Below are 24,173 nucleotides of genomic sequence, written 5' to 3' on the forward strand. Positions count from 1 at the left end.
ATGTACTCTGTGTTTCCCACTCTCCAGCAATCCAGGATGTGTTAGGGGATATCACTGACTTTGTCTCTAGACAAGTTTCTTTGTTGGCCTCCCAGGCCCCAGCCCAATATTATAGGAGGTTACTGAACAAATATTGGTTACCTGGCTGGTCTTTCCCTGTGACATTGGCCATTAGAATACTGGATCTGACAATACACCTGTGACTTTGGGGGGCTATATGCCAGATCCTGCTCCTAAGAGGTGGGTACCAGCCATCTGTGGGGAGTGGAGGTGGAGTACAAGGAGGAGGGGAGGCTGATTGGACTCTCAGTTGCTTGCAGACCAGCATGAAAATTGGAGAGGGCTCTGTTTGGGAAGTGCCCCTGATTTTCTGACTTCTTTGACTAATGCAGCTACCACCAATACCTGCTATAGAATAGGGACCCCAAGTATCACCTTGTGTCTGTGTGGGCCTATGGTTTTCTGCTTACAGTAACCAATGAATAGCGGCATGTAAGAGTAGGTTATCCATTTACACAATAGATTATAGATCAGAAAATCTTGGGTCCTAGTGGTGCCACTCAACACTGAATCCTCTTCTAGAAACCTCCTAAGGCTAACTCTAAATTGTCAAGTCTTAATTCTCAGGCCAGTATGAGACCCCTCTGTGACCAGTAGCACCACAGTAGCTCAGGCTTCACCTTCCCTCTGTTTCTGGGAGGGCAGAGGGACTCTATAACCCCAAGGTGAGATCAGGTGGCACTGTGCTATGGAGATGTGGAAGTCATGGAACCTGCCACTCCATTCTGTCTTCTAGGTCTTCTAGCCTCACTCTCTCCTCCATCTGAGGCTCCCCAGTCCTTCCATGAGAATGTCCTTAATATTCCATAAAGCTCTAGGGCTCTGGGAGTCCCCAATCCTCAGGATAGTGATTGTTCTGGCACTGAGGTTATAGATTTGGGAGAGAAACTGTTCTCCCTCTTTATTATAATAGGATCTAATAGAAGTCTAGTAGATATTGGTAGGGCTATGGAGTAGATCAGACCTAGTTTTTATCTACTTTCCTATAATTTTGTCTGCTCTCATCTATTTCCTCTTCCTCTGCATCTGGGTCAGTCCTTTGGACTGATTTCATCTTTGATCATGGCAGTGACTCTAGTGTTCTGCATGGTGAGGTCACAGTTCCCATCCTTGTCTCCCAGACAACACTGTAAGACAGTAAGATTGTGTTAGGACCCTGAAACTCCCTTAACTTATCCATTTATTATTTTCTTTCAGTGTGAGGCATGGAAGAAGCATTTTTTTGACTAAGCCTCTCTGACCAATGTTGGCTAAGAATATTGGTGCTGAGATGTTTTTTCCAAAGACTTTCCTGCAGAAGATGAGTAGTTTTCTCTAAAGGTTCTTTAGCATTTGGAAAGGACTTCTGAATTGATTACCTTTGTTGGGGACACCTTTCCAGAAATTAATTCCCAGAAATTCTTTTCTGAGAAAATAAGTAGCGCCTTTGTATTTTCTCATCATCATCTCCCTTCCTCTAAGCTCACATTGCTTGGTTGACTGTTATGACAGGAAGAAGTGCTAATGTCATCCGCAGAATTATGAATGGAGAAACAGCCTCCCTTATCTTTAAATTCAAATGGCTACTGAGGCCCATCTCCTTAAGATCTTTTGTATCTGTTTCTTCTCTGTCTCCACTGGAGCATGTCCTATTTTACACCCCACAACCTTAGACTATGACAGCAGCCTCAAAACTGATACCCTTGTCTCTAATATACTTCTTTGTATTTTCTTTTTTTGTCATATTTTATTTGAGAAGTGGCTTATATATATATATATATATATATATATATATATATATATATATATATATATATATATATATATGTATATAAAAGTACAAAGAATAAAAACAAATGCACATTTACCAACACATCCAGAATTGACAATTATTATTAACATTGTGTCCCACTTGTTTTAGTTCTTTTTAAATAAAGGCAGAAAAATTACAGATAAAATCAAAGTCTCTTTTATCTCCTATACTGTTCCATTCTCACCTTAGAGACAATAATTGTCATGAATTTAGTATATCTTTCTGATTCGGTTTTTAATGCTTTTGCGAATTAGTGTTTTTAAATATTTACATAATTTCCTATTGTGTACAGATAATTATGTTTTAGTTCTGTTTATGCAGAGATACAGATCTTTACCATTCCTTTAAATTGACACATAGCTTTACAGCATATAATTATGCTAACTCATGTTTAGTTACCTATTGATGGACTTAAAAAATTTGTTATGTATAGTGCCGTTAACATTTTTATACATGCCTCCATTTTCACATACATGAAAGCATCTTTAGAGTATACATCTAGAGGTGGAATTGCTGGTTTATAAAAATGTACATTTTCATCTTCCGCAGATATTATCAAATTGCTCTTCAAAATAGTGGTTCCAGTTTGTATTCCCATCAGTAGTTTATGAGAGATCCTGTTTTTTAACATCCCTGACAACACTTTATGTTAAAAGATTCTTATGTTTTTATGAATTGATAAGAAATATTAGCTCATTATTTTAATTTATATTTTTCGTACAGTTACCGGTCTTTTAGATTTCCTCTTCTATAAGTTGTCTGATCATTTCCTTCACCCATTTTTCTATTCAGTTGCCTTTTTTCCTCCTGTAATTTTTGTATACCTTCTCTATATAGTCTAGATACTAATACCTTATGCTGGAAATATAACTTTCTAGTCTATTAATTATCTTTTAATTTTGTTAATGGTGTTATTTGCCTTACAGAAAATTTGAATTTTAATAAAAAGCATATCTAGGTCATGTGCTTTTTGTGTATTATTTAATACATTCTTTCCTACCCCGAGATTGTAAAAAAAACCATTATTATGCATTTCCTTTTTATAGCGTATAGATTTTTTTACATGTAATTCTTTTAATCCATTTGAAATTTATTTTAGTGTGTATGACATGAGGCTAGGATCTAATTTATTTATTTATTTTTCTTCTAAAGAATCTCAGTTATCCCAGTGCTTTTCTCTGCTGATGTGTAATTATTATACAGCAAGTTTCCATCTATAATAGATTTGATCTAGGTACTGTTCCTTATTGCACTGATCTATATCTAGTTCCTCACCTGTCTTTACATCTGCATGTGAGTCACCCTTTCTTGTTCTTCTCTATGCATCTTCCCTCCCACCCTGCCCAGAAACATCTTGACTGTTTTTGTACCTTTATTCTTCTACATGGTTATTAGAATCACTTTATTAAGTTCCATGAAAAATCTTATGGGATCTTAACTGAGACTGAATTTAGTTTATAGATTAATTGAGGAGTATTACTATCCTTCCAATACTGAGTCTTTCCATTCATAATATATCTTACATTTATTCAAATCGCTTATTCAATGAGTTTAAAGATTTCTCCACGATGACAATGCACATCTTTTGTAAATTTATTCTAGGTTTCTTATAGTTTTAAAAATATTCTTTTGAGGTAAATGTACCCATATTAAGTGTTTAATTTGATGAGTTTAGACAAATACATATATACTTGTACAAGCACCATCCCAATCAAGAAATAAAACATTTTCATTTTCCCAAAATATTTCCTTGTTACTCTTTGCAGTTAACTTCCTGGACCATTGGCCCCAACCCCAGCCCCAGCCTCAGGCACCTAATGATCTACTTTCCATCCCTATAGTTTACTTTTATTTTTTCTAGATTTTTATATAAATGTAATCATGTAGTATGTACTATTTTGTGTATGACTTCTTTCTCTCAACATGTCTTTGAGATTTATCCATATTGTTGCTGGTATCAGTAGTTCATTTATTTTTATAGTTAAATAGTATTCCATTGTATAAATATTTCACAATTGTTTATCCATTAACCTTTTGATAGATATTTTATTTTCATTTTTTTTGACATAGAGCTGTGGTGAAAATTTGCATTCAAATCTTTGTGTAGAATTATGTTTTCATTTCTCTTGTTTAAATACCTAAGAGCAGGATCACTCTATCACATGGTAAGTGTGTATTTAACTATATAAGAAACTAACGAATGCTTTCCCAAAGTAGTTTTACTATTTTGCATTCCCAACAACATTGTTTGAGATTTTTAGTTACTCTGTATCCTTGCCAACACTTGTCGTTTCTCAAATTATGATTTATTGTACACTTAGCATGAGTCAGACACTGAACTAAGCACTCCATAGCATCTCATTCAATATATTATCCCTATGAGGTAGGTACTATCATTTCCATTTGACAAATGAAATAACTTAGACATGGGTAGCTTACTTCTGATCCTCAAACTTCTAATGAGTCTGTATTTTGAATCCAGGTCAGTATGAGTCCAAAATGGATTCTCTTAATGACTATATTGTTTGAGAGTTCTGTTGGCTTCATAAAACTAAATCAAATTGGTGTCCATCTTTTTATCATGGGTAATTTCATTCTCTTTAGCCTGCATTTCCCCTTCCTTCCCTAGACCAAAGCACCAGTTCAGGGTTAAAGGAGCAGCCAAATTGCTTTGCCTTAAATCTATAGGCAAATAAAATAGCTTTTCTCCTGACCTCCAAATTAGCTTGAGTACTTTTGCATCCACCCAAATCAGTGTCTTCTTTATCTTCTTTACTATATCTTCCATACACAACACATTTTAGGACTTTTCTGCCTCTCTTCTGTAGTTATCATTGTGAATTTTATGTTACATGATTCTCCACCCCCAACTGGCTACAACTGTGATTTCCAGCTTCTCTAATGACACACTCAACGTTCCATAATTACCTGGCCAGCATCCCTTCTCCATTCTCTTGGTTTGTGCACTGAAAGCAATATAAAACACCCTGTAGAAGTTGCTGCACTGTTAGGAGTGTCACTGATCTGAGCCGAGGGTTCATTGCAAATGTTAATTTTGTCTCAGTTTTCACATTCCTCAAATCTGCCTCCTTTGCAATGTGAACAGTTCCAAGGCCACTTTTTGTATTGACCAGTTACTTCTGCGTAGGTGTTCTTAGCTCATCCTTCTCCCTTTTTGTGTAGAGGGAGCAAGGCCATAGAGTTGTTCTATAGTCTAAAGAGCCTGGGCATGGGCTGTCTCTTGGGTCTAGTTAATATGTTGTCACAGAGTTATCTTCCTCTTTCTGATTTTGCTTCTTGTGCTTAGTTTGTTATCGAATCCTTAACTTTCTTCTCTCCTTGGGGCCTCATCACAACTTCATTGCAGATAACAACTGTATTTGCCTCATTTTGAAAGCTTTGTACCATTTGAATATTACTGTGTTCAAAGCATTTTGTGGTTTTATTCATACCATTTATATTCTTTAACTTTCATTTTATTGGGTTGTTTGCCTTTTTCCACATCATCTAAAAATGTTTTTGAAAAATATCTTTTACTAACTGTCTTCTAAAAATACAAATTTCATAAATATTTATTATAACCAAAATTATAAAAATGTATAAAGAAAAAATTTAATAATCTCTTCATTTCATTCTCTTTCCAACCCCTGCTCCACTCTTAGGTAATTTTTGTTAACTTCATATCCTGAATCCTTTTACCCCTTTCTCCATGCTCATATGCATTTATATAAACACATGGATTTTAGTTTTTAATATTTATAATTTTTGGATTGAATAGTATATATTTTATGCAATTTTCTTTTATTTATTTGGCAAATAAAGGAGTACCTACTTTATACCAGGTAGTATACTTAGGTGCTTAACAATAATATATTGTACATTCTCCAGGTCAATTAGATATAGTACTAATATATTTTTTTAAACTAGCTTTCTGTACACACATACACACACACACTCACTACACATACGTATATTTTTGATTTTGAGATAATTGTATATTCATATGTAGTTGTAAGAAACTATACTGAGAAATCTTGGGTAACATTTTTCCAGTTTCCTTCAGCATTTATTGAAGAGGCTTTCCTTTCTCCACTATATGTTTTTGGCTTTTTTTGTCAAAAATTATTTGGTTTTGAGTTTTTCACCATTAAGTATAATGTTGGCTGAGGGTTTGTCATAGATGGCCTTTATTATGTTAAGGTACTTTCCTTCTATACTGATTTTCTTAAGTGTTGTGATCATAAATGGATGCCGTATCTTGCTGAAGGCTTTTTGTGCATCTATTGATGTGATAATATGATTCTTATGTTTTAATTTGTTTATGTGGTGTATCATATTAATCGATGTGTGTATATTGAACCATCCCTGTGCCTCTGAGATGAAGCCCACTTGATTGTGGTGTATAATCTTTTTAATATGTTGCTGTATTCGGTTCGCTAGTATCTTATTTAGGATTTTTGCATCTGTGTTCATGAGAGATATTGGTCTGTAGTTTTCTTTTTTTGTGTGTTATCTTTACCAGGTTTTGGTATCAGAGTAATACTGGCCTCATAGAATGTGTTGAGAAGTATTGCCTCTTCTTCGATTTTTTGAAAGAGTTTGAGGAGAATAGATATTAAATCTTCTTTGAATGTTTGGTAGAATTCCCTGGTGAAGCCATCTGGTCCTGGACTTTTACTTTTTGGTAAGTTTTTGATGATTGTTTTAATTTCCATACTGCTGTTCGGTCTATTTAGATTTTCCAGATCTTCTTGATTCAGCGTAGGAAGGTTGTATTTTTATAAGTACTGGTCCATTTCTTCTAGGTATTAAATTTGGTGTTATGTAATTTTTCATAGTATTCTTGGATGATCCTTTGTATTTCTGCAATGTCAGTCATAATTTTCCCTCTTTCATCCCTAATTTTGTTGATTTGTGTCCTTTCTCTTTTTTCTTTAGTGAGTCTGGCCAGGAGTTTGTCAATTTTATTAAACTTCTCAAAGAACTAGCTCTCATTGCATTTATTTTTTCTATCATTTTTTTTGTTTTCAATTTCATTTATTTCTGCTCTAATTTTGATTATTTCTTTCGTTCTACTGACTTTAGGCCTCATTTGTTCTTCCTTTTCTAGTTTTTTTTTTAAAGATGAAGCGTTAGGTTGCTTATTTGGGCTCATTCTTGTTTTTGGAGATAGGCCTGTAATGATATGAACTTTCCTTTTATGACCACTTTTGTTGTGTCCAAAAAGTTTTGATATGTTTTACTATCATTATCATTTGTTTCTTTGTCTCTTTTGATCTCTCTTTTTATTTCTTCTCTGACCTAGTTATTCTTCAGTAGCATGTTGTTTAATCTCCATGTATTTGTGGTTCTTGATTTCTTCTGCAGTTGATCTCTAGTTTCAAAGCATCATGATCAGAGAATATGTTTATGATTTCAACCGTCTTCTATTTGTTGAGGCTATCTCTGTGTCCCAGTATGTGGTCAATTCTTGAGAACGTTCCATGTGCACTGGAGAAGAATGTATAAGCAGCTATTTTGAAATAGCTGTAAATGTCAATTATGTCCATTTGGTCTAATGTGTCATTTAAGGATGTTATTTCCTTATTGATTTTATGTTTGGATGATCTGTCCATATCTGACAGTGTGGTATTTAGGTTCCCTACTATGATAATATTTTGGTCTGTTTCTTCCTTTAGTTCTGTTAGTAATGCTTTACATATTTTGAGATCCCTGATTGGGAACATAGATGTTAATAAGTCTTATGTCTTCTTGATTCATGAATCCTTCTATCATTATGAAGTGTTCCTCAGTATCTTTCTTTACCTCTTTTTTTTTGAAGTCTATTTCATCTGAAATTAGTACTGCTACTCTCGCTTTTCTCTGAATGCCATTTGCTTGAAATATCATTTTCCACCCTTTCACTCTGAGTCTATATTTTTCTTTGGAGCTGAGATATGTCTCTTGGAGGCAGCATGTGGTTGGACTTTGTTTTTTTGATCCATTCTGCAACTCTGTGCCTTTTTATTGGAGAGTTCAATCCATTTACATTTCGGGTGATTAATGAAATATGAGGTTTTCTTAAAGCCATTTTATCTTTTGCTTTCTGGTAGCTTGGTGTTTCCATTGCTTCCTTGTCCTTGTGCTTCTGTTTTCTTTATTTTGGTTGGCTTTGTGAGTTTTCCCTCTGGTCCTTCTTGTTTTATGTTATATACTTTGGTTCTGAAGTTTTGGCGTGTGGTTACCATTATGTAAACGTAAAAGATAGTTATATATATATACAGTCATCCATTTTCTTCTACATGTGCCTTATCTCCATTCTTTGCGAATTTGGATCTTTGAGTCCCCCTTGTTTTCAGTCATCATTATTTCAATTTGTTCCTATGTACGCTGAACATTCACTACTACCTTGTTATAACAATTCTCTTATTATTATTTAAGCTGATAATGCCCTGTTCTTAGTAAGGGTTGCACTCTTCTGCTTCTATTTGCCTGATAGTCACTTTACTCCTAATTATGTATTTTTTTTTTGTCATTTTTTTTAGGTGAACTGACCTTTTTAGTATTTCCTATAGTGCAGGCCTCGTAGTGGAGAATTCTCTCAATTTTTGTATGTCTGGAAAAGTTTTAATTTCTCTTTTATAACTAAAAGAGAACTTAGCTGGGTACATTATTCTAGGCTGGTAGTTCCTTTCACTTAATAGTTTAAATATTTGATTCCATTCCATTTTGGCTTATAAGGTTTGTGCTGAGAAGTCTGAGAGTAATTTAATGGGTTTACCTTTATACGTTACTGTATTTTTCTCCCTGGCTGCCTTGAGAATTCTGTTTTTGTCATTGATTTTTGATAACTTTAATACAATGTGTCTTGGTGAAGGCCTTTTTGGGTTGAGATAATTGGGTGTTCTGTTGACTTCTTGAATTCCAAGCTCCAGCTCATTCCTTAGATTTGGGAAATTCTCGTCAACTATTCATCTGAAAATGCTTTCTAATCTCTGTTTCTCTTCCTCGCCTTTGGTAATGCCCATTATTCTTATGTTCTTCTGCTGATGGTATCAGCTAGTTCTTGAATTTCTCTCTCATTATTTTTTATTCTTCGGTTTCTCTCTTCTTCCTTCTGATATATTTCTAGATTTCTGTCTTCGATATCACTGATCCTTTCCTCCATTTGGTCGACTCTATTTCCCAAGCAATTTTATTTTTCAGCTCTTGCAGTGTGTTCTTCACCTCCAAAAGTTCTATTTGGTTCTTTTTGAGAGTTTCAATCTCCTTGCTCTGCTCATCTAGTTGTTTTTTCAATTCCTGAAATTATTGATTTGAGTTGTTTGGGATCTCACTGAGTTTTTTCAGAAGTACCATCCTGAATTCTCTGTCATTTAAGTCGCATATTTCTATGTCTGTAAATTTATTTTCTGGAGATTTTTCTCTTTCTTTCTGAGATGCCTTGTCATCTTGATTGCTCATGATGTTTAATGGACTGTTTCTCTGCCTGGGCATTAATGGAAGTATATTCTGCTGTTTTTTTCAGAAAGATTTATTATGTAAAGATCTCTCTTTAGCTTGTTGTAAAGAAGGCACTTTTCTTTTGGTTGTCAGTAGGTGGCATTTAAGCCTCTTGGATCCGTGCTTTATATAAGGTCTTAATAACACTTTTTAAATTTTCTTGTAGATATTTAAATCACGCTCGCTACCCTCTTTCAGTCCCTGTCAGCGTCAGTGACAATCTTGGCAGCGTTTGCTCAGATTCCCCTGGGGCTCTGTGGTGATTGGTCTTGGAGGGTATGGGGGGAGGGGCCCTCTGGGTTGGGGGTTGGGGGTTGCAGCTCAGCCGTGGCCGGCACTAATCAGTTGTCCAGATTCTCTGCTTTCTGCCCTGATGACTAGGCACTACAGCCACAGCTATCCCAGGCAGGAATGTTCAGAGAAGTCACCGCTGGAACTCACCGCTCCTTTCCCCCTCCCCCTCCTCCTACAGGGAGCTCTGGTGGCTTCAGAGAGGCAGCTTCTTTATTTCTCCCAGTCCACCGCCAGACACCCGGAGTTCTGACCTGTAGTATCTCTTATGCACAGTTCCCACGCTCAGACATGCTGGTGTGCAGTTTGAGTGTTTTTTTTGTTTGTTTGTTGGTGTTTTTTGTTGAGCTTTAGATGTTCAGCTTATTGTTGTTTCACGGGTAGAGATCTGGGGACATCTCTCACTCTGCCATGTTTCCAAAGATCTACCTGGTATGTATTTTTAAAATAATTCCCTTGGGGAAGTCCTACTAAAATCTAGAGGTGATCAGAGAGTTATTGCTAATTTAATTTTCTTACATATTTCAGTATTAAAAAATCAATGAACTGAAATACATAGGTCTTAATATGTGTTCAATTTAACTTTTGTTATCAGAAGGGGGAAAAGTTTATGCCTTAAAAGAGCCATTTGTATTAAGCCATCAGCATTATTTTAACAGAAAGTACACAACTAAATACAGAATATTAAGATTTTAGCCCCAACTCATTTATTATTTAAAACACTAACCTCAAATAAATCATTTAACTTCTGTGAACCTTTATTTCCTCAAATTTGAAGAAGGCCTTTCAAAGGTGTTTTTTTGTGAAAACATCTAAACCCTATACAAAACAAAATCATTATGATAATTCTTATTCTGACTTCTTGTTCTTCCCTGGAACCAAAATGGGGTATATCTATTCAGTCCTTAGTATTTACCTCCTCAGAAATCAGACTGTTCATGATGAACATGTCTTTTTCTTTGTGTCACATTGCTCCATGTGAAAAAACACCATTGAGTAACATGAAGCCAGTAACTGATTCTCCTCTGCCTCTCTTTATTCTTGCTGTAATCTTCCTTTTAGGGCCTATTTTGGCCATCTCAGTGCTCTTTTCATTTTCCAGAGACAAAAGAGACATGGGGGAATATAATGATGAAAGGGACTATGAGTGAATCTTTAAATTAAATCTGAATCTCAGCTGAAGACTTAACCACAGAGTTTGTCCTTTTACCTATAGATAGACACTAAGGACTAAGATGCCTCAAGATATGGATATTTCCCAGACTGTAACCAAAAGCTCAAGACTTCACATGTCTACATTCATTCTGATGGGGCTTGTAGGCATTCACAAGTGGCAGCACTGGCTCTCCCTGACCCTGGCTCTGATCTATCTCATAGCTCTTGGTGCTAATATCTTCATCATGATCACCATTCACCATAAGCTTAAACTGCACCAGCCCATGTATCAATTCTTTAGTAGCCTTGCTGTAGTGGACATTGGCTTTGCTACTACCATCATGCTCAAGATTCTGGCCATCGCCTGGTTTGATGCTAAGGCCATCAGCCTCTCTGAGTGCTTTTCTCAAATCTATGCTGTTCACTGTTTTATATGCATGGAGTCAGGCATCTTCTTCTGTATGGCTACAGATAGATATGTAGCCATCTGCCACTCATGTAAATACTCCATAGTTACTGAGGCTTTTGTGGTCAAAGCTATCATATTCATAGTGTTTAGGAATGTCCTGTTGACCATCCCCATACTGTAGTGGCTTCCCAGAGACACTATTGCCCCAAGAATGAAATTGAGCATTGTATGTGCTCTAACCTGGGAGTCACTGGCTTGACCTGTGATGATGCCACCATTAATAGATTTTATCAGTTGGCTTTGGCCTGGGTCATTGGTGGAAATTACATGGCTCTACTCTTCAGTTCCTATGTTCTTATTTTTTGTTCTGTAATGAGGCTGAACTCTGCTGAGACAATAATCAAGGCTCTGAGCACCTGCAGTTCCCATCTCATCCTCATCTTTTTCTTCTACACAACCACTGTTGTAGTGTTGATAGCTCACCTGGCAAGAAAAGCAGTTCCCATCTTCCCAGTTTTCCTTAATGTACTTCACATTATCATCCCACAGCCCTTAACCCCATGATATATGCTCTTAGGGCCCAGGAGCTCAGAGTAGGCTTCCGGAGGATGCCTGAGTTAGATAAGAATGTGTCCTAGAAGTAACACAAATTAAAGAATGGGATATGTGGTACTGTAAAAGAGCACAGATTTTGAAACTCAACAAACTATGATTGGGATTTGATTTCTCTCTTTCATTAAGAAATATAATTTGTTAGCTAACACATGAACAAAAATTCACACTCTCTAGAAATAAAAATATTGTAAATGAAAATAAATGAGAGGTAGTTCCTGCCTAAGTATAACTATATATGTTATTGTTAATGGTATCGATATACATTTTAAAATTTCAAGCATGAAAATAACTCAGATGTCCATCAGCTGATGAATGGATAAAAAAAATGAATAGATCCATATATTTAAATATTACTCAGCAATAAAAACGAATGAAGGCTTTTCACAAAGATAGTGCCAAAAGCAGAGAATTTTGGAAGCCCCTGCCCCTCCCAAAGCCAAAACCAAAGCAAAAGCTTTGAAGGCAAAGAAAGAAATGCTGAAAGGCGTCCACAGCCACAAAAGAAACCACATTCCAACAGCCCAAGACACTGCAGATCCAAAGGCAGACCAAATATCCTCAGAAGAGCACCCTTAAGAGAAACAAATTTGACCACTATGCCATCATCAATTTCCCTGACCACTGCGTCAGCCATGAAGATGATAAAAGACAACAGTACACTTGTGTTCATTGTGGATGTCAAGGTCAACAAGCACCAGATCACACAGGCTGTGAAGAAGCTCTATGACATGGACGTGGCCAAAGTTAACACCCCGATCAGGCTGATGGAGAGAAGAAGGCATATGTTTTACTGGCTCCCAATTATGATGCTTTGGATGTTGCCAAACAAATTGAGATCATCTAAGCTGAGTCCAGCTGGCTAATTCTAAATATAAAAGTTTTTGCTGTGAAAAAAAAAAAGGAATAAAGTACTGACACATGCTATAGCATGGATGAACCTTAAAAATATTTATACTAATTGAAAAAAAGCCAAACAAAAAAGGTCATATGATATATAATTCTATTTATATGAAATGTGAATAATAGACAAATCTATAGAGACAGACAGTAGACTAGTGTTTTTGTCAGGGGCTGTGGATGTTGGGCATGGAGATGACTATTGATGAGTAACAGATTTCTTTTTGTGGTTATAAAAATGTTCTGGTATTAGATGATGGTAATAGCTACACATCTCTATGAATATACTAAAAACCATTGAATTGTACACTTTAAAAGGGTAAGTTTATAGTATACGAACAAAGTTTTTTTTTTTAATGCCAGATGCTTGTCTAACAGTGAAGGCGGCAGATTTTCTTTCTTCTAGAGGAATTAGCATAGTAAAAATTAATTGTGCATGGCAAGAATGTAACATAAATTATTTTGTGGCTTGATAAAGGCTGACTTTTCTCATTTTATATGGAGCTAATTTGTATTGGAGCCAAGAAGCTTTCTGGAAGAAAGATAATGAGATCACCTGCCCCATAATCTCTTAATTTTAAAGTTTAATATAATATTACCTTTCCTGATGAGTAGATGAAGATGAGGCCAACAGAGTCTATACTTAATCACATCAAAGACCATAGAAAATTTCTTAAGGAAAAAAAATCTCACCATAAGTGAAGTGTGTGTGTGTGTGTGTGTGTGTGTGTGTGTGTGTGTGTGTGTATGCGTGCACACATGCATGCACACATTGAGAGGAAGTAGAACATGCACACATTGAGAGGAAGTAGAACTGATGGCAAAGATGGACAAGGGAGGGTTGCCAGATTTAGCCAATAAAAATACAAGATGTCAGTTAAATTTTAATTTCACATAAATAGGAAGTAATTTTTTAGTAAAAATTATGTGATGTGCAATGCAATATTTGCTACCTATTCTTATGGAAAAAGTATTTATTGTTTATATGAAATTCAAACTTAACTTGATGTTCTATATTTTATCTGGAAACCCTACAGAGAGTAGATTGCTTCCAGGTCACCATGTGGCTGAAGGTGGAACTCCTTCTGACTCTAGGGGAATATTGGGAAGAGTAACTAAGCATGTAAGTCCAAGCTAAAGGGCTATAAGCTTGAGAGCCCAAGTATGGAGCATGCTTGGCCAAACATAACATTGAGGAAATGTATTCATCTTACCTCAAAAAAATTTTTAGGCAATACAATATGGCATGGCAATGTAAACAGATCATCAATCCTCTCTCCAGGAAACAACCATAAACTTAGAAGAAAATTAGAAATAATCATTTCATGGCTCTGAAAAACAATCAATGGAAAACTACAAATTGAGAGGCATTTATTCATGAACAGCTCCCAAACTTCAGGTAGGAGGCATAGGACTCCATTGTTCTTGCCTGGAGCTACTCCCATCCAATCTCCTCCGGTCCCAGCTTGGTTGGTGTGATAGTTTTACCAGGAAAAGGCTGGATGTAAAATCAATAGCTTCACTGACAAAAGAGTCCGACTTAATTCAGAAGAGTAGAAAATATACCCAGTGCCAAATGGGAAAGTCCTGCAGTGATCCTAACCAGAGACTGTTGTATTGGTTGGTACAAGCAGCAAAATAGAAGACTGACCAGGGAGATATTACAAATGAGATAAGCATAGAGGTTTTAATAAGCTCTCCACACATGCTTGACTGACCAGAAGATTGTATGTACATTCACGGGAGAACAGAGCTCAAACTCTCCACACATCCTAAGCTGTCCAGGAAACTGAGTACAATTGCAGAAGAGACTCGAGGAATCTGATGGACAATAAAAGCTGGGGCAAACTAGAAAACTGCCTGAACTTTGAATGTGCTCCCCAAACCACACACAGACCCATTAGTAAAGGAATGAAGCACTACTGGCTCAGGGTATTTGGATACAAGGTCTGATAAATCAATGGTAGTCCACTAAGCTATACAGACACAGGGCAACCCATACAAATTTAAGCTTAAAAATAAAATTTTAAGTTTAAAAAATATCTGAGCAGCAACATCAGATGAGTGCTGTGGGAGAGACAGATTCCATAGATGCCAGGAAAAATGACTAAAAACGAACAAACAAAACAGCAACAACACCCTCAGGGAAAAAAAGCAGAAAAGAAAGTTCTTTAAAATGACTAGTTTAAAAAAATTAAATATAAGACATGAAAAGAAACAGGAAATTATGACCTATATGGGCAAGGGAAAATAGTCATCAGAACTGTGGCTCAGTGGACCCCGATGTTGAGTTTATCAAACACAAATTTCAGCGAACTATTGTAAATATGTTCAAAGAATTAAAGGGAACCATGTAAAGAATTAAAAGAAAATACAGAGGATCTCAATAAAGAAATATAAACTATACAAAAGAAAACTGGACAGATACATGCAAAAAATGAAACCAGACCACTCTCTTACATCATTTACAAAAATAAACTCAAAATGGATTAAAGACTTAAATATAAGACCCCAAACCATAAAATTCCTAGAAGAAAACATAGGTAGTAAACTTTAACATCTGTCTTAGCAACATCAAAAGCACAATGAAATACTAGCTCCTACCTGACAGAATGGCTATAATCAACAAGTCAACAAATAACAAGCGCTGGTGAAAATATAGAGAAAAGGGAACCATTGTGCAGTGCGGAGAGATTGTAAATTGGTGCAGCCACTATGGAAAATAATACTAAAAATAGAAATACCATAGGACCCAGCAATTCCATTTCTGAGTATTTATCCAAAGAAAATGAAAACATTTATTCAAAAAGATATATGCACCTCTATGTTCATTGCAGCATTATTTACAATAGCAAAGATATGGAAGCACTCTAGGTGGTCCATCGATAGATGAACGGATAAAGATGTGGCACATATATGCAATATAATATTAATCATCCATTAAAAGAATGAAGTCTTGCTTCCTTTGCTACAACATGGATGGACCTAGAGGGTATCATGCTAAGTGAAATATGTCAGAGAAAAACAAATACTGTATGATTCATTTATATGTGGAATCTAAAAAAAAGAAAATGAACAAACAAAATAATACCAGACTCATAGAAACAGAGAACAAACTGATGGTTACCAGAGGGAGGGAGATAGAGAATAGGTGAAAAAGGAAAGGGAACTATAGTCGGTAATATTGTGATAACTTTGCATGGTGACAGATGTTTACTAAACAGTGTGGGCATCACATCACAAGGTATATAAATCACTATATGGTACATGTGAAACTAATATATTGTATGCCAACTATACTTTCATTAAAAAATTTTAAAGAAATTATACAAAAGAATCTAATGGAATTTATGAGATTAAAAAGTATGATAACTTAAAAAATTACTTACCTGACAGGCTCAACATCAGGTCTGAGATGGCAAAAGAAAGAGTCAGTGAACTTGAAAATAATTCAATAGTACATAATCTGATAGGCAATCACTGAAGTAATGCCCTATAGAGGTACTTGGCAGATAAAAAATTGCTCTAAACACAATCTTATTTAATTCTTATAAAATCTTGTTGGTTAAATATGCTTCTTAACATTCAGAAATTCTAGAAATCAGACTAATTTTAGTGAATGACTATATCAGTAGGAATATAACTTCAAATTTTCAGTTAGTTAACACAATAAAACATTATTTGCTATTTATGCAAAAGAAAAAGTAATAATGTTGCAAGTTGAATGACTCTACTGATGGCTCTCCTCCAAATATTTATTTCCCCAGCTTTATTAAGATATAATTGACATATAACATTGTCTAAGTTTAAAGTGTACAGCATGTTAATTTTATATGCTTATATATCACAATATGATTACTGCCATAGCATTAGCTAACATCTTTATCATGTCACATAATATAATTTTTTTTTTGTGATGAGAACATTTAAGATTTACTCTTTTAGCAACTTTCAAGTATCTAATACAGTAGTATTAGCTATAGTCACCATACTATACATTAGATCTCCAGAATTTATTTGTCTTATAACTGGAAGTTTGTGCCCTTTGACCAACATCTTCCCATTTCTCCTACCCCGCAGCCTCTGGTAACCACCATTTTACTCTGTTTCTATGAGTTTGGCATTTTCAGATTCCACTTATAAGTGATATTGTACAGTATTTGTCCTTCTATCTGACTTATTTCACTTTAACATTTCACTACAATCTTTCACTTATGAGAACTCTTATGATTACATTGGCCCCACCCACATAATCCAGAATGGTACCTGATGATTAGCTATCATAATCTCATCTACAACTTAATTTCCCTTTGCCATGTATCCTAACATATTCACAGATTCTAGGGATTACGACATAGATACCTTTGGGGGCCATTATTCTGCTTACCACAGAAGGTTAAAAAAAACAAACAAACTCAGAAGCTTGCAGAAATGAAAAAAATGAATGGCTTCTAAATTCTAAAGAGTAAAACATGTTTTTTAAAGACTTCAAGCAAAACCTCCCTATAAATTTCTCAATTAATTAAAGTGCCTAAAAATGAAGAGTGTGTAATGGGTGTGCTGACAAGTAAACATCTCCAATAAATAAAACAACTGAGGGCAAAGGTGGTACCTTACCACTAAAGCATTAGAATCCCAAATCAGCCTTCATTTAGTTCAGAGAGGTGTACAGGGAAGCAATAGAGGAAAAATAGAGAATATTTGAGTATTATATCTTTAAAAGATTTGGGAGTATGTTTGTTGACACATAAGTAAAACCATGAGAGTAAATGAGAAGCACACTAGGTTTTTAATAAACATATATTGCCAAAGAAACCAAGAACTCAACTAAGAAAGACTTTGCCTATTCAAGAATTAACATAACTCTTGGGATCCAAGCCTTCAATACCAGGAAGTAGACTGAGAAAGCTGTGCTATTTCCCTGTGCCAATTTTAGATATGGCATAAGATAATACAAAAGGAATAAACTTCCAGAGAGAAGCTCCTATGAACCACGGAAAGGAATGAACAAGAGATTTCTTTCTAGAGAGTCTAATCAAGAAACTTCTTCCAAAAACAGAGCCTTTCCAATGTTTGCCCAATGGGGATTTCAAAATTGCTGTAAATTAAAGACTACTGTATGTCTCATATTTTTCATATTTCCAAGTGAGAGAAATTATTATTGTTAAATATCTCTCTTACATTATCATACATTTAATAAGAGGATGAGAAATGAGGAGAAAAATTTCCTTTTAAATCATAGGTCTCTTGACCATGAAAAGCCCCGACCAAATCTGAGGGAATGGTTCTTATATATACTTTGAGCTGGGTGAAGGGCTTGGATGGAACTTTGGGGTCTCTCCTATGGAGAGAATTTGAGTATGTTCTATATATAGAAAGAAGGGAAAAAAGAAATGTTAAGTGACCAAAAGCACAGATGATTGCAGAAAAATTGAGAAATTAGTACTCACTGCAAATCCATGAACATTCCTACATTTCTCACTTCCCCTTGCAACTCAGTTGGGGCCATGTTAAGGCAACATGTTCACCAATGAAAATGTGAACAAAAGTAAGAAATCACTTCAAGACCAACGCAATTAATAATTGGAGTGCCTTCCCTCTCTTTCCTTGCTTGGCAACTCTGAAAAATGCATGTTGATAGGACAACATCGCAAGATGGGAAGATCCAAGATTCCTGTCACTAAAAGGAGAATAGATTCTACAGACACACACTACACCTTAAACGAGAAAGAAATTAACTTTGTTTTGCTAATTCACTGAGATTACACATAGTTTAAGCTATCCCAACACCAACATTTTATTTTGAGATGTCTACTAAACATACAATTGGAGATATCAAGAAACAGTTGATTATATAAATGTGATCTCAAGGGAAATGTCTAGGCTAGATATATTAATTTGGAAGTCATCTTAATTTAGAAATGGGATTTTAAAGCCATATAACTATCTCTAATTAGGAAAAAGTTATAGAGAAGAGGACATAAAATCACAAAGTATTAGCTTGCTTTGTCTTTTTAACAGCTGAATAGTTATGTGATATATTTTCTATTATCGATGTGCCCCCATAACTTGTTATTTGTTCATGTGTCCAGGTCAGACTACCAGCTTTCTAAGAAAGGCAATGCCTGTGTCTATGTCATTCAATCCATTTCGTGTATGAGTAAAGAGATTTTTTAATATAATAATGGTGATAGTTCCTTATATATAAAATGTAATCAATATTGACCTTAATCTTTTCAAAAGATTAATTTTTTTAAAAGCACTCTTTTATATTCATTATCTAATCTGATTTGTACAATAAACTTGCAGTTATGATGGCAGTGGTATTAAAGGTGAAGATAATCATCATACAGTCTTAGAAGGAAGAGGAGCCTCTAAAAATACTGGAAATCTCATATAAACCAAATCTAAAACATTTCCTCAGGCACAAACTTCAAATTAGAATTATAGCTAACACTGAGAGCCCACTAAATGCTAAGCAATGTACCAAGTAGTTTACACATTTAATTTAATTCTTATATAAACTTTAGACCCTAGCTACAAGTGGTTCCATTTTATAGATTATGGCTAAATTTCCAAAAGGTGGGAACCTACCCATGGTCAAAAATCAGAAAATAAGGGAGCCAAGATTTGAGTCCATCTCTGTTTTATTCCAACACCCATGTTCTTTCTGCTGCAACACATGGTAGAACCAAAGCTTGGGAACTTCATTGGTAAGTTCTCTTTTCTCCTACTGGTAAGGGAAAGCTGTGAAGGAACCATGAGCTTTCTCAAGACTTACCCACAATAGATAACATGTGAGCCATACTGTCCCTGATTTGCTTGGTCTTTGCTCCATAGATGATGGGATTAAGCATGGGGGGAATTAACACATAGAGATTTGCCAGAAGAATGTGGATATGGTGGGGGATATTCTTGCCAAAGCGATGAGTCAGGAAAGTAAAAAAAGATGGAATGAAAAAGAGGAGAATGACTCCAATATGGGAACCACAGGTATTGAGAGCTTTGTGCCGGGCATCCTGGGAAGGAAGTCTAAAGACAGCTTGGAGAATCAAAGTGTAGGAAATACCAATGAGTGCAACATCTACCAAAACTGATGCCATTGGCACTGAGAAACCATACCAGATATTGACAGTGATGTCAGCACAGGCCAATCGGGCCACCCCAATGTGCTCACAGTATGAGTGCGGGATAATATTGGTCCGACAGTATGGCAGCCTCTTCAGCAGGAATATGATAGGGAAAATTGTACCAATGCTCCGTCCCCAGATTGCCAGGGTCATTTTTCCAATTGCCATAGGAGTTAAAATGGCTGTGTACCTCAAAGGAGTACAAATGGCCACATAGCGGTCAAATGCCATGGCAAGCAGGATTCCTGACTCAGCCACAAAGGCAACATGGATGAAAAACATCTGAGTGATGCAGGCATCAAAGGCAATCTCCCCAGCATGGAACCAGAAGATAGCCAGGGCCTTGGGCACAGTGGTGGTAGACAGCAAGATGTCAGTGCCAGCCAGCATAGATAGGAAGACATACATGGGTTCATGGAGGGTGCGTTCACTGAGGACAACAAGAACAAGGGCTCCATTTCCCAAGACTGCAGTGATGTACATGAGGCAGAAGGGGATGGAAAGCCAAGTGTGGTAGTTCTCCAGTCCCGGGATGCCAAGTAGGATGAACACGGTGGGGTGGAAGGTGGTAAGGTTAGCACCAAACATGTCTGTTCTTGGAGTCTCTCTTTGAAGACTACAGAAGGAGTCAGTGGGCAGAACCAGCTCTAGGTTTCACTGAAAGTTGAACAGTAGATAATTGAATCAATCATTAATGCCTTGACTTAGAGTATGCAATGTTATGCTTTCAACTTCTACATTATCATTGCAAACATAAATATAAAAAAAGCTCCTGATCACACCTCAGCAAAGTCTACAGTCCATTCATGACTCCTATTCTCACTTACGTGTTCCTACTCAGGCTTTGGTCATCCTGCACCTTTTCTATTGCAATAGCATTCTAACTTATCTAGTCTCCTCATTTCCCATTTCCCGTCCTCAGTCCCTCTGTATCCATCAGCTATGTTGCAGCCTGGATGGTATGCCCAAAACAAAAATCTTACTGTGTTTTATCTTACAACTTTTATATGATGATTTAATGATCACAAGATAAAGCCCAAACTTCTCAATCATGCGAGGACTTCCACAATCCCAGTGTTATTTTCTTCTCTAGCTTCGGTCACCTTTAGGAACTCTGACAACGTTAAATAAAACTATGATCCACTCTATACACAGTTTTCAAAACTTCGTGACTTTTCTCAAGGTTTTTCTCTTAATCTGGAACATACTTTTCTACCTTTGGTGTTTGTTAAACCTACTGATCTTCCAATTCACACTCAAATATTTATCATGTGGGAAGCCTTCCCCAGGTTCAAATTCTGGGCTTACGACTTTTAATTATTAATAAAAGGCAAGTTTTTCACATCTCGTAAATTTAGCCTGATCTGTGAAAATGAACTATTCATATTCATTTCGCAAGGATTAAATTAAATACTTTCTTTAAACTGCCTATTATAGTGCCTGGTTTAAAAACACTAAATAAATGCTAAATTATGGTTATTCAGTGGATAAACACAACTTAATAGAGAGTCCAGAAACTAACATAAATATATTTGGAATTTAAAATGTGATAAAGTAACATTCCAATTTAGTGGGGAAAGGAAGGTCTATGCAATAAACTATATTGGAATATTGAACAATGTCGTTTTTTAAAGAATAACATTAGTTCCTGCCTTACTCAGTAAACAAATAGAAATTCCAGATAAAGATGTATATTTTAAAATGTAAGACCACAAAAATATTTAAAATTTAAATGAAGGTCTTAGGAGAAAATATAGAAAAATATTTCTGGGATTGGAAAGATCTTTTGGAATAAGATTTTTTAAAAAACATATTTGATAGACAACAATAATTGAATGATGCAGAATTATAAACAAGAATAGATGAAAATTCTAGGAGAAAAGAATTATCAAATGTAATAAACAAAAGGCTATTATCCTTAAATACTAAAAGTCGATACAAATGAATGAGAAAAAATTGGAAAATGTGCAAAGAATCAAAATAGACAATTCACGCTGCCCCCCAAATAGCCAATATATATATGAATAGGTGCTTAAAAGTTTTAAAAATGCAAATCAGTGTCATATGGAAATATTGTAGTTTACCCGCCAGATCAAAAGACGTAAGAAAAACAGGCCCCAGTGCTGGTGGCACAGTATGAGAACATATAAATATATCTTATAGATATTCATTGGTGTATTATAGCAATAATAAAAGAAATTATTACAACTTTCATATCTATCAATAGGGCAATAAATAAATTATAGTACACATATTAAAATGGAATGTTTTCTTTCTATTTTAAAAAAGGAGTCTTAACCATGGCATACAATTATGTGAAAAAGCAAATAGAAGATTAAAATATATAGGTTTTTTTTTACTCTCAGTATATCAGGACAATTTACACCATAAGTAATAGAAAATTAATCCCAGTTTGGTTTGTGCACAAAGGAAAAAGTCTTTGTTCCGGAAACTGAGAAGTATTTTTCTGGTATCGGGTTTACTCAAAGATTCAAGACGTAATCAGAGGCTCCACTTCTTCGTGACTCTCAGCTCTCTCCTCCAGGGGCCAGGACCAAAGTGCGAGGAGTAAGGATTTTACCTCGGGTACAAAATTTAAGAGGGTACAAAAAAACTCAGTAAACAAGATTAATGATATTTTAATACAATCTTTTAGAAATGAAATTAATGCAAAATATCCACAATAAACAAAATTTCAAAATTTTAAATAAAGCTAGGTTGACACTGCTATACTAAGCCATATTGGAACCTGAGGCAAAAGGAAAAATGGGAGCCCTCTATATACATGTTTTTGTGTGTTTTTAATGGTCAAATTTTTCCATTTTATTTTGAAAATTATATTTATGAGTCCCTTTGGTTAAATCCAGTAAAATTTTAATAAATTCTAATGTTTATATACATAATATATTTAAAGTTAAACTAATGTTGTGAGTTTTAATATACCTACTTTGTAATGTTATTTTTTAAGCCACTTTAATGTTCTGGAGAAATTAACCCTGGTTCTAGTCTTACATAGCAAAATGTCTGCAGCAGTTCAAAATGTCAAGATGTATACCCTGAATAGTGAGTACTTATACTACATCATCCAGTGGCCTTGAGACAATCTCATCTGGATCAACAGTTTATCGGGTTTACTCCAAAATAAACCTAAAAATCTCAAGAACCAAACAAATATTCTCTTCCCAGAAACTTACCCTAATTCAAGAGAAAGTTTTTCCCCAACATATGAAAGAAGCTGCCAGACACAGACTCTGGGAAAAAATAAGACAGTATTTGTACCTCATCTGCAGGAAGAACCTCTTGGGTGAGGAGAGAGCGTCTACTCCGCTAGGTCTCTAGGGAGCACCTGCATTAATTAGACAGTGTGGACTCCTGTAGGACAGGTCTCCAAAGATCACTGACTCAGAAACCAGGTAGGGTGGGTAATCTATGTCCTACCTGCAGCAGTCCATTCATACTGCTAATGACTCCATATATTTGACTAACATATGGACACAGAGTAGAATAGATATGGATTGCTGCTAGTCAATATGTAGAATATTAAAGCTCTGCCTATATCTCCTAGACCTCAATGTACATAGAAACCTGTGGGGATATAGAAGAAATAGTAGGTCAGCGGAGCTACATGGTGTGTGTGTTTGTGTGTGTGTGTGTGTGTGTGTGTGCTCGCGCGCGCGCGCACGTGCACACCAGCAGATAATTTTCAGTCATAAAATTAGATAATATTTAACAGTGAAGGGTCCAGAGATCAACCACCTCACCAACATTTCATATTAGTCAATCCACATACTGAACTCTATGCTAGATGCCGAAACTATAATAATGAATGAGACATATTCTCTGCCCTCACTGAGCTCAAGTTCTGGTGGTTTTATAGAGTAATTAATATTCAATTGAAACTATAAATGTTATTGCTGTAAAGACCTAGAGAACAAGGTGATCACCTCTGACTTAGGAAGACTGATAAGGCTCCAAAGAGGAGTTGACATCAGTACTCTACCATTTGCCAGCTCTGTGGCTTTGATTATTTATTGTCTATGAGCCTTGGGCACCCTTGTATATAAAACAGAGATAGCAAAGTTACAATCTCATGAAGTTGTATGAAGATTAAATAAATTAATGTGGCAGAATATTTAACATGGTTCCTAGCATAAGGTAATCTCTTAATAACATTAGCTATTGTTGCAATTATTATTATTATCATTAATATTACTATATTAATAAATACTTGTTACATTTCATTTGGATTTTTATTTTTAGGTTAACAGTGAAAACATAGTGGTTGATAGAATTGTGAAAGTTGAAATGTTTAAACAGATATTATTTAAAGAAGTGTCAATTT

General features: G+C 35.5%; 2 protein-coding genes across 2 annotated transcripts; one reads left to right on the forward strand and one right to left on the reverse strand.

The window, feature by feature from the left end:
• The first annotated feature begins 10,872 nt into the window (after positions 1 to 10,872).
• On the forward strand, positions 10,873 to 11,827 carry LOC105309101 (olfactory receptor 56B4). The gene is given in 3 exon segments (XM_011385194.1): positions 10,873 to 11,362; positions 11,365 to 11,733; positions 11,736 to 11,827. Coding segments are annotated over 3 exon segments (951 nt in total).
• A 7,644-nt stretch (positions 11,828 to 19,471) lies between these two features.
• On the reverse strand, positions 19,472 to 20,419 carry LOC105309102 (olfactory receptor 52B2-like). The gene has a single exon (XM_011385195.1). The coding sequence runs from the start codon at positions 20,417 to 20,419 to the stop codon at positions 19,472 to 19,474; it is 948 nt and encodes a 315-aa protein (XP_011383497.1).
• Between the last annotated feature and the right edge of the window lie 3,754 nt (positions 20,420 to 24,173).

Source organism: Pteropus vampyrus, unplaced genomic scaffold (genome assembly GCF_000151845.1).
Source record: "Pteropus vampyrus isolate Shadow unplaced genomic scaffold, Pvam_2.0 Scaffold671, whole genome shotgun sequence".
Lineage (NCBI taxonomy): Eukaryota > Metazoa > Chordata > Mammalia > Chiroptera > Pteropodidae > Pteropus > Pteropus vampyrus.